General features: G+C 47.1%; 2 protein-coding genes and 1 non-coding gene across 6 annotated transcripts in view; 2 read left to right on the forward strand and 1 right to left on the reverse strand.

Moving 5' to 3' along the window:
- KIAA0513 (KIAA0513 ortholog) overlaps nucleotides 1-9,939 on the reverse strand; it is a 122,226-nt gene that overhangs the window by 82,612 nt on the left and 29,675 nt on the right. The window lies entirely within an intron of this gene.
- The window catches only part of ZDHHC7 (zinc finger DHHC-type containing 7), a 29,815-nt gene that overhangs the window by 17,395 nt on the left and 2,481 nt on the right, over nucleotides 1-9,939 (forward strand). For all 4 annotated transcript variants that reach the window (XM_011370273.2, XM_023536666.1, XM_011370274.2 and 1 more), the window contains exons 3-5: nucleotides 1,391-1,722; nucleotides 8,726-8,850; nucleotides 9,227-9,323. In XM_011370273.2, coding sequence (XP_011368575.1) covers nucleotides 1,408-1,722; nucleotides 8,726-8,850; nucleotides 9,227-9,323 — 537 coding nt within the window. In that variant the 5' untranslated portion in view covers nucleotides 1,391-1,407. The remainder of the gene's footprint in view (nucleotides 1-1,390; nucleotides 1,723-8,725; nucleotides 8,851-9,226; nucleotides 9,324-9,939) is intronic.
- LOC111745818 lies at nucleotides 9,595-9,713 on the forward strand. The gene has a single exon (XR_002782806.1). It is a non-coding gene; the product is annotated as a 5S ribosomal RNA (ribosomal RNA).

A 9,939-nucleotide genomic window follows, 5' to 3' on the forward strand; every position in this document is an offset into this window, starting at 1 on the left:
TAGTCATGTCTGATGTGCAGAGACCCTTCTCAGAGCACTCCTCAGAGGAAGGAGAACTATCTTCCTGGGCTGACTTGCTTGGAAGAGAGAAACGTTAGGCCCCACAGGGTGAGTGAGGTTGTATGGAGAGAATGGACTCAGCAGAGGTGTTTGCAGGGGAGTTGGGCAGACAGATCTGGATGATGTAGCATTCAGTAAATGCTAGCTGAAAGAATGGCTGGCTAAGGTCTGCCCACATTCTTTAAGTTTCTTCTATTTCACTTAAAAATTTTTTAAGCTGTTTCGTCTGATCTAAGGGCAGAGTTATTTTACTGACCATAAGAAACAGTTTCAGTTCTCTCTTGTACCAGTCAGTATTTTTATATCAACAGGGAATTCCGCAAAATATGAACTCTAGTCAGATTCATTGATCCATTAAATGTTTTTGTAATTACTGTGCTTCAGTTGCGTTTAGGAAAAAAAGAACGCACATTCGAAAGACTGTGCCGGTAATCACTGGCAGCAGACCTGGTTCCAAGAGCATTCATTCTCACCACTCCCGCTCCCTCGCATCGGGAGGGTCTCCGGCCCTGTGTGTGTTTGAAAAATGAGCAGCACACCTGCGCTGAGAAAGCACTTGGATCATTTGATAAAACGCTGTCAGTGGTTTTCTATCCCTTGAACACTAACGTCAAATGAACTCTGACTCTGTTTCCCTCGTCTTTATCATGAGCACTGCTGCTCATTTCAAATACTGATAAGAGAAGCAGCAAAACAAGTTCCTAGGACAAGTGCAAGTTTTTTTTGTTCGTTTCATTGGATCCCATTATATTCTCAGGTATCGGGGACTTTAGAAAATATAGGAAAGATGTCAGAAGAATGGACTGATGAGTGAACTAAACTTCAGAAGATTAAAATAGAGAGGAAGAGCATTCTAGAAACCGTATAGAGTTCAGGAAGATAGAGATAAAAATGGGAGCCTGCGTGAAAAACATGATCACATGTCATCAGAGTTAAAATGGAGAAGTGAAAGTAAACTGAGAATCAGATTGAGAAAACCCAAGTCAGAACTATGGGCTCAGTGTGTCGTGGGCCAGCATAAAAATGCGTAGAGATGTAGTCGTTTGCTTGTCACCAGTCCATCATGCTGGCGGTCTTGTCTGTGCAAGAGCTGTAAGGTGAACCGTGCAGCCAGCACAGGCAGAGCAGGCCACACGGGGCTTGTTGGCGTAGGTGGTGGATGGCAGCAGTGGCGAAGCTTTCTGTCCACTGTGGCTTGGGAATTTGAGTGCTGTGATTCTGCATCTGGCTTGTTCTTTTTTTCATTACCTTTGTCCATCTGTGGCTGTAGCTGGCTAGGTGACAGTGTGCACCCCGTGAGCCTCATCAGCTCTGTCCATTCTCCCTCTAGGGTGCGTCGGGGAAATCATGCCGTCATCAGGACACCGGCTCCGCGATGTCGAACACCATCCCCTCCTGACTGAAAATGACAATTATGACTCTTCGTCCTCCTCTTCTTCCGAGGCCGATGTGGCAGACAGAGTCTGGTTCATCCGTGACAGCTGTGGCATGATCTGTGCCATCATGACGTGGCTTCTGGTTGTCTATGCAGACTTTGTGGTGACATTTGTCATGCTGCTGCCTTCCAAAGACTTCTGGTACTCTGTGGTCAACGGAGTCATTTTTAACTGCCTAGCGGTGCTCGCCCTGTCTTCTCACCTGAGAACCATGCTCACCGACCCCGTAAGTGCTCGCTGTCTTACTGGATTTTTCTCTTGTATCTGCTCTAGTGCGACACCGTAGACCATGTGGCGAAGGGCCTCTTGCTCCTGTAACCTGTTTTTATTAATTCCTCGATACGGGCTTGTAGCATTTTTTGTGTCTTAATTGGAGAATAAGCATCACATAGAAGTGATATCATGGTATGTTTATGAGACACATTCCCATCCCGCTGTTTATTCAAATGAAGCAGTTGTACTCAATTACTTCTAAAATCTCTCTTAGTTTAAATATTTTGTTTCTCTAAAGATTGAAGTGAAAGCTGAGAGATCTGGGATCTAGATTTCACCACTGTACTAATCTTTTAATTGCCTTTTGTAAGCAACTACTTTAACTTCTTTGAGCTAAAGGTTAGTTATTATATCTAAGTTCTCTCTAGCTTTATAATTCTCTTATTTTTAAGTCTCAGATAAAATCTGGAGCAGTTGTCTCATTCTAGCCAGTGAAAGGTCAAGGTTCAGCCTGTCTGCAAAGCAGAGGCAGGGCTCACCAATTACTGGTTCCATCAAGTGTGGGTTGTGACTTTGGATGAAGTAATTGCTAAGTAGAGGTCAGGTCCAGTGCACAGTGAGAGAACTAACACAGATATATGAAAACAAGGGCGGAGTAATGGGCTTATCTTTGGAGCAGTGGCCCTGAGGATAAAGATGGGCCATATCTCACACAGCGAACTGCCTTTACTTCCTGATGTCTTGAATGCCCCTCGATTCAGAGCCTCCACACTGGGTGTGAGGCCGCTTCTCTGAGGTTCTGAGATGTCCTCAGGTTAGACAAAGCAGTACAGATCCTCGCAGCTCAGCCAGAAGTCACCTCCAGACAGTGGATTCCAGGTTCACCCCAGAGCCAGAGGAGGTGCCGGGGGGCTGCCTTGTGGGTGGGCAGCCTGCAGGCCCAGTGGGAGAGGTTCCCCCATCAGCGGGGCTGTGCTGCAGGTGTGCCTGGCCAGGTATTAGCAGTTCATGTGGGGTTTCGTTTGAAAAAGGTTCTTTCCACAGTGTGAAGAGAGTGCTTTCAAACCACTGGTACGGGGCTCCTGATTTGTGTGTTAAAGTCTACTGGGCTCATGTTTATTGGTAAACTTTCTCTAAAAACGTGCCAAGAAGTTAATGTTTTGTTCATGTCATGGTGGGTATCGCCCTGCATTATTTACTGTCATCTGTCTGCTTAGTAGAGGCCTAGGACAGTATTACAGACCCAGCCAGCTCTGCTCATGGTTTTGTAGCCTCGCCTGATTGTGCAGTCTTTGACTGCAACCCGGTCTGATAGCCTTCTGGGACTTAAAGGACCTGCTTCTCCTTTCTCTTTACGAGCCTCCCTCTGGCATCTAAACCCTGCTCCTGACCGCTGTGTGTGTCCGTCCCCTCACCTCGCTGCATCAGAAACACCACACGTCAGGTACTCAGGCCACAGGGAGCAGTTACAGGGATAGGTGCCAGATTAACCATTTCTAGTCGAACATTCATGGTAGGAAAAGCCCTGTTAGTGTTGACCATCTTCCTGGATGCTGAAAACTGGGTGGGGCCATCCTTTGTGTGACCACACAAAGGTCCCCAGTTGGCCGGGGCAGGCGGGGGAAGAGGGTTGACCGGGCTGAGACTCCTCGTCAGACTGTGTTTGCTGCTTCTACCAAGTGTAGTTATCTTTCACTCCTTGGCAGTCCGGCTCCTGTCCCCACCCCTCTCCTCCTTTGGGAAAAGGCTTCACAACTCTTACAGGAAGCCCCAAGAACTGGGAGAGGCGAGGTGGTGGGGAGAAGGTGTGTGCGGGATGCTGCCTCCTCCTAGTGGGCATATTTATTTCACCTGTTGGGTCACTGCGGAGACCGGGAAGCACTGAGAGGGAGGTGGACCGAGGTGGAGGAGGAGTTTGAGATCTTGGACGTCAGAGTTTTTCAATTGAAATTTAATTTATATACCACAAAATTCATCCTTTAAAGTATATTGTTCAGTGACTTTTACTGTAGTCACAGAATTGTACGACCATCACTACAATCAATTTTAGACATTTTTATCATTCCCCCCACAAAAAAACACACCTCGTACCCTTTAGCCATCACTACCCAGACCCCTATATCCTCCAGTCCTAGGCAACCACCGATCTCTCTGTATCTGTGGATTTGCCTGTCTGGAACGTTCGTACAAACTGAACCATATAATATGTGGCCTTTTATGTCTGGCTTCCTTCACCCAGCACAAGGTTTTCGGGTCTCATCCATGGATAGCATGTGTCAGTGCTTCGTTCCTCTTTATGGCTGAATCATATTCCACTGTATGGATAGACCCCATTTTCTTTATAAACATCATCCATTGATGGGCATTTATGTTGTTTCCACTTTGGGCTATTAAGGATATTGCTGCCATGAACATTTGTGTGCAAGTTTTTGTGTGGACCTGTTCCATTTCTCTTGGGTAGGTACCTAGGAGTAGAATTGCTGGGTCATGTGTCACTCTGCATTGAACTTTTTGAGGAACTGCCAGACTGTTTTCCACAGTGGCTGCACCAGTTTATATTCCCACGAGCAGTGCACGAGGGTCCAGTTTCTCCATATCCTCACATTGTGGTTCATCTTTTTTTTACCATAGCCATCCTAACGGGTGTGAAGCAGCATCTCACTGTGGTTTTGATTTGCATTTCCTTAATGACTAATGGTGCCGCGCATCTTTTCTCGTGCTGCTTGGCCATTCTGATGTCTCTGGACAGCCGTCCATTCAAGTCCTTTGTCCATTTAGATGTCACTGTTTCAGCCATGCCATATAGTAAGACAATGATGGCAAGTTACTTCTGGGAGTCAGTGTAAATAAAACTGAGGAACCCAAGGCAAGATTCCTGCCAAGAACCCCGCAGGCTGCAGAACTGGGATGTGGACGCTGTTCGAGAGGTAGACCGAGGGGAGAGCTGGACAGGCCCCTCAGGCTTTCTCTGTCCCTCGGGCATTCTGTCTTGCTCAGCATCCTGGCTCTCCCTGCTGCCTAGTGAAGAAGCACAGCCCCATGGACCAGACGGGGTTGGAATCGTTAAGTTCCAAATCCGCATTCCTGAAGGAGAGACTGCGTGGCCCAGCGGGGTCAAGTGTGTTCACTCTTTGTCCTCTCATTCAGGGAGTTTGCTTTACCATCCCAAGGTCCAGTGTGGGCTCAGCTAAAACCATCACACCAGCCTGGGGCGGGGCAGAAACCCCACTGGGACTTCATGTCATTTTACTAAACTACAAGTCAGTCTTTGCTAGCATTGGCTTTTGTTTGTTATTTGAGAAAAGTCATTGGCACTTTGAGGAGCAGGAAGGAAGATGGGGCCCATGACATTCGATGGAGCAGAGCGGAGATCCGATGATAAAGCAAAAAGCCCCACTGTTGGAAGATGAGACTTTCACCAACCTTAACATTCAGAAACACGCTGAGAACTTATAATTGTGCAAGGTCATTGAATGATTAAAAAAGGGCCGCTCACTACCTTAGAGCCCACAGACCTTCCCCCAGAGCCTGCCGTCCTGAATCCCCAGCCTTTTTTTACGAGCATCAGCCTTCTCCGCGGACATTTGCCGAGTGCCCGACGAAGGGTTCCCTTGAGGGAGCCGTCGGCCCTGTTCCAGGCGCCCTGCCAGAGGCATTCTGTCATTAATCCTCCAGCACCTGGAAGAGCTGGGTGGTACATCCACAGCCAAAAACGAGACCCCACAGCTAGTAAGAGATGAAGCTGGGATTCGAAAAAGATTTGTCTGTCTCTAAAGGCCCCGCTTTTTGTTAAATTCTTACAGACATTTCAGACATACAGGGAAGTAGAGAGAAAACAGTGTCGTGAACCCCAGTTAGCACTTCACGGTCAGTCTGGTGTCAGCGGTACCCTTACCTAACTCCCTCTCTTCCTCGCCCCAGAATATTTGGAAGTAAATCTCAGACATTATAAAACTTTATTTGTAAATATTTGAGTGTATCTTTAAAAAATAAGGGCTCTTCTTCATTCAAAGTCTCGCTGCAATGCTAATAGCTCATGTGGAGCAACCAAGTAATTCTGTACCACCTGTACAGTTGGAGTTCAGATTTTGTCAGTTCCTTTACACCTTTGTTTGAATAAGGCTCCAAATAAGGTACTTTGGAGTTGACACATTAAATGTGTCTCTTTTAATTCCTGTGGTCCCCTTTCTCTTTTTTTCTTGAGATTTTTAAATTGAAAAATAGTCTTTATCTCTTAGCTTTCCTCCGTCTCTGGAATTTTCAGCATATTTTAACATGCTCTTCATCCCCTGTGTTTCTCATAAATTAGTAGGGAGATCCAGGGGAAAGCCCCATGCTTAACTCCTCTTTGGTTAGGTCCCAGGGATCCAGAATGCATGACAGGCAATTGGTGATCAAGAAGGAACTATATGGAAAAAATGTGTGCTCTTCAAAGCGTAACTTCCCTGAACATTTGACTTTTCCTAAGTGTGGGTGTCTGGTGTCCTCAGTGGTGGGTCAGAGGTGGATGAGGGCAGAGTGTGAGGTCAGGTGCCAGAAGAGGCAGCAATAAATCAAAAAGCCGTTAGGAGAACTTTGTGCAAAAGGGGAGCAGTAGGACCAGGTAGGGTAGGAAGCAGCCCAGAGACATGGCTGTGGCCTGGTGCCAGGATCACAGCCCTGGGGAGATGGGTATGAAACATGCACGATGCATTTTGGAGGAAAACATCCCCTGAAAGTGGTTAAAATAGAAATGTGAGCTTGAGGAATGTGCCTCAGCTGTTTGGAAGGTTCTTTTGACGGAATGAAGAGTGGTCTCCACTGGCGCCGAGGAAACGGGCCGTGAACGGAGGTGGACCGTGAACGGAGCCAGCTGCTGGTGCGAGCCGAGCGTGGCGGCCGGCCCTTCTGCTGGGTGTCTGGTCTGCGAAAGCATGCCTCAGAAGACTCAGAATCACGGCGTAGGTCATGGGCTGTGGGGCTTTGGGGGAATCATCTTGAATTCCTTGAGGAGCTTCATTGCCTGACCAGGGTCCCGAGCAGCAAAAATGAACGCCTGGAACCAGGAAATGCCTTAAACTCCGGTCTCTAGTTGCTAAGCATCACCTAACGATTGGCTACCCCTTTGTGGGTACAGCATAAGCTGTTTTCTAAAAAAAATGGGTAGTGTTGGAATGCTCTGCTTTCCAGAGGGTATTCGGTCACATTTGTTTTTACTATGGAAAAGTACACGCGTGTCTCATAAAAATTAAGATGTGTGGCGTTTTAAGGCTTGTTCATTTCCTCTTGTTATGGAAATGTGTGACACTGTCACCAGGAGCATGTATATGACTGGATTGGTGGGGGAAACTTGAAAGACTCAAAATTGTGGTTTGTAAATTAAGTAAAATGTTGTGCCCAACATTCTGATTTAAAAATTTCAAGAGTTTAAACCCTTACCTTTTTACCTTCTTTAAGGAGACAGTGTGAATGTTAAGAAATGCTAGGAATTTGACCAAAACAGCTTCGCCACATTAGGATGATGAAACTGACTGATACTTGTTCAGAGGGAAGTCAACTTATAGTGGAGGGTTTGGCTAGAAACACTCGTATTGTGCCCAAAGTCCCCAGGGCACCTCCTGGAGGCCTTACTTCCTCCTGGTGATGGGGCACGGGGCCCTAAGCCTGGCTCACCAGGGGCCGTGAAGCCGGTGGTCATCAGTCTCCAGATTACGACACATTCGCCTGCTGAACTTTTTCAAACTTGGGTGTCAGCCCCTCCCCTGCAGAGGTTCGGATCTGGCCCCAGTGTCCAGCCTGCACATCCAGGCTTTAAATAGTGCCAGCGCAGCTCCTACTTGTGCTGCCCAGTAGGACTCCACTGGAGTCCCTAACCATCCCCTTCCCCTCTAACACCTCAGTCTTCCCAGGGCTGTTCGCTCCCACCCTTCCATCTCCTTGTGCTTCTTTTCTTCATGCCCCTTTATTACTGCACCCCTGGCCTGTTGGTCCCAGTGGCTCAGTGGGGCTTATTCTCTAGAAATGTGCATTTCTGCATGAAGTACAGACTCCGAGGGGTAAGAAATGGGATTCAGATCTTATTTCCTGCGTTTAGATATTTCGAACACCCCCATCCACTCTGGTCAGAATGCTTATCTTAGTCCATCCTGCCACCACACCCAGAGTCATGTTCCAGACACGTTTTTCATTACGTCTCACCACCGCCTGAAGATCAAGGCCCTCCCTGTTGCGGCCCACTCAGCCCCTCGCTGCCCACTGCACAGGCCTCACTTCCCCGCGTCTGGCCTCCAGCCTGCGTGGTTCTGTGAGGCTCCTGGCCGTCAGCGTTCTGCCTCTTGCCATCAGTTCACATTTCTCTAACTCGTCTTCCCATTGCTTCCCTATTGCTTATCCTTCTCCAGCTCCGCTAGCACTTGGGGCACGGGCAGTGCACTGTTACAGCCCCTGACCCCATGGCCAGGCTCAGAGTTGGGTCGGGTACTCAGGCCACACTTTCCAGGTTTGAGTGTGAGTGCTCTTGATTAGGTTGACAGATACAGATGCATTACATATAAAAACACGAGATAAAGTCCTTTGTGAGATTGTTTTGTTCAATGTTCCCCTACTGCAGCTGATAGGAAACTGTGGGCAGCATTATCAGGCCAAGCCCATGAGAATGGGGTGATAAGGAAAAGTGGCGACAGAACGTACTGGCACCCTTGGGGACAATCAGCTGCCCTTAAGCTGCCCTTTGCTTAATAAACAGACCTTGCTTCTGGTGTATCTTGCATTAGCTAGAAAAAATACAGGTGACTTACCAGTTCATGAAGGGATAATAAGGTATTTGCGTTCATTTTAATGCACGTTATTCTTTATGGAAAATAAAACCTTCTGGTCCTGCCTAACAGACATTTTTCATATTAATATGCTTTAAGTGGCACCTACCGCAATATTAGTATTTTATGATATATAAAATCTAACACTAATTCCTACATTTATATAGTCTATTTTTAATCTTTCTTTCTCTCTAACTAAAACACATTCTTATTAAACTGTAGGGGGCGGTACCCAAAGGAAATGCCACTAAGGAATACATGGAGAGTTTGCAGCTAAAGCCGGGAGAAGTGATCTACAAGTGCCCAAAGTGCTGCTGTATCAAGCCCGAGCGTGCCCACCACTGCAGGTACCACGGCCCCTCCCTTAGGCCGGCCCTAGTGCCTACCACCGCAGGTACCACGGTCCCTCCCTTAGGCCAGACCGAGCACCCACCACCGCAGGTACCACGGTCCCTCCCTTAGGCCAGACCGAGCACCCACCATCGCAGGTACCACGGTCCCTCCCTTAGGCCAGACCGAACACCCACCATCGCAGGTACCACGGTCCCTCCCTTAGGCCAGACCGAGTACCCACCATCGCAGGTACCACGGCCCCCTTCCCTCGAGCAGGAGGACCCCTCAGCAGCCTCTGACAAGCATTACAATTCCGTGTGTTGGACACATGGCCTGGGGTTGTGTTTCCTCAGAGTAGGGAATACTGAAAATCAAACCTGTCTCTTTCAGTATTTGCAAAAGATGTATTCGGAAAATGGATCATCACTGCCCGTGGGTGAACAATTGTGTTGGAGAAAAGAATCAGAGATTTTTTGTGCTCTTTACTGTGAGTAGAAATATTTATGTAGTGACATATTGAGTTTTAAATTCTTTAACTAGAATCTTGCCTGGAGCAGGTAAATTTATTCTAACATCAGACCAGTTCCTCCAACCTTTTCTCCAGGATTCAAATTATAACACTGTGCTGAGATTGGTAGTCCATCAGATAAATACATGTTGCTTGTATTATTTAGGTGTTTTACTGTCATTTAATTCTCTCAGATACCTTGAGTCATTCTTAATAGGATCTTGCTGAAGTGTATTAGAACTTACTTCTTGTCTACGGCCATGCCACCCTGAACACGCCCGATCCCGTCTGATCTCGGAAGCTAAGCAGGGTCGGGCCTGGTTAGTACTTGGATGGGAGACCACCTAGGAAGACCAGGTGCTGTAGGTGTTTAAAAAAAAAAAGAACTTACTTCCGTACTGTATATTTTTCTATAAAATTATTTTACTTAGTATAATATGAGCTTGGGTAGGCAGATGTCAACTACTGCAATTGATTCCTTCCCTTATTAATTTTTACCGACAAATGAAATGGAGGAGTCAACATAAGATTAAGCGGTCTTCGGTCCTAGAAATCCATAATTGTTCACCAGTCGTAACCAGTTTCTCCCTCGTTC

The sequence above is a fragment of the Pteropus vampyrus genome, unplaced genomic scaffold, assembly GCF_000151845.1.
Source record: "Pteropus vampyrus isolate Shadow unplaced genomic scaffold, Pvam_2.0 Scaffold166, whole genome shotgun sequence".
Lineage (NCBI taxonomy): Eukaryota > Metazoa > Chordata > Mammalia > Chiroptera > Pteropodidae > Pteropus > Pteropus vampyrus.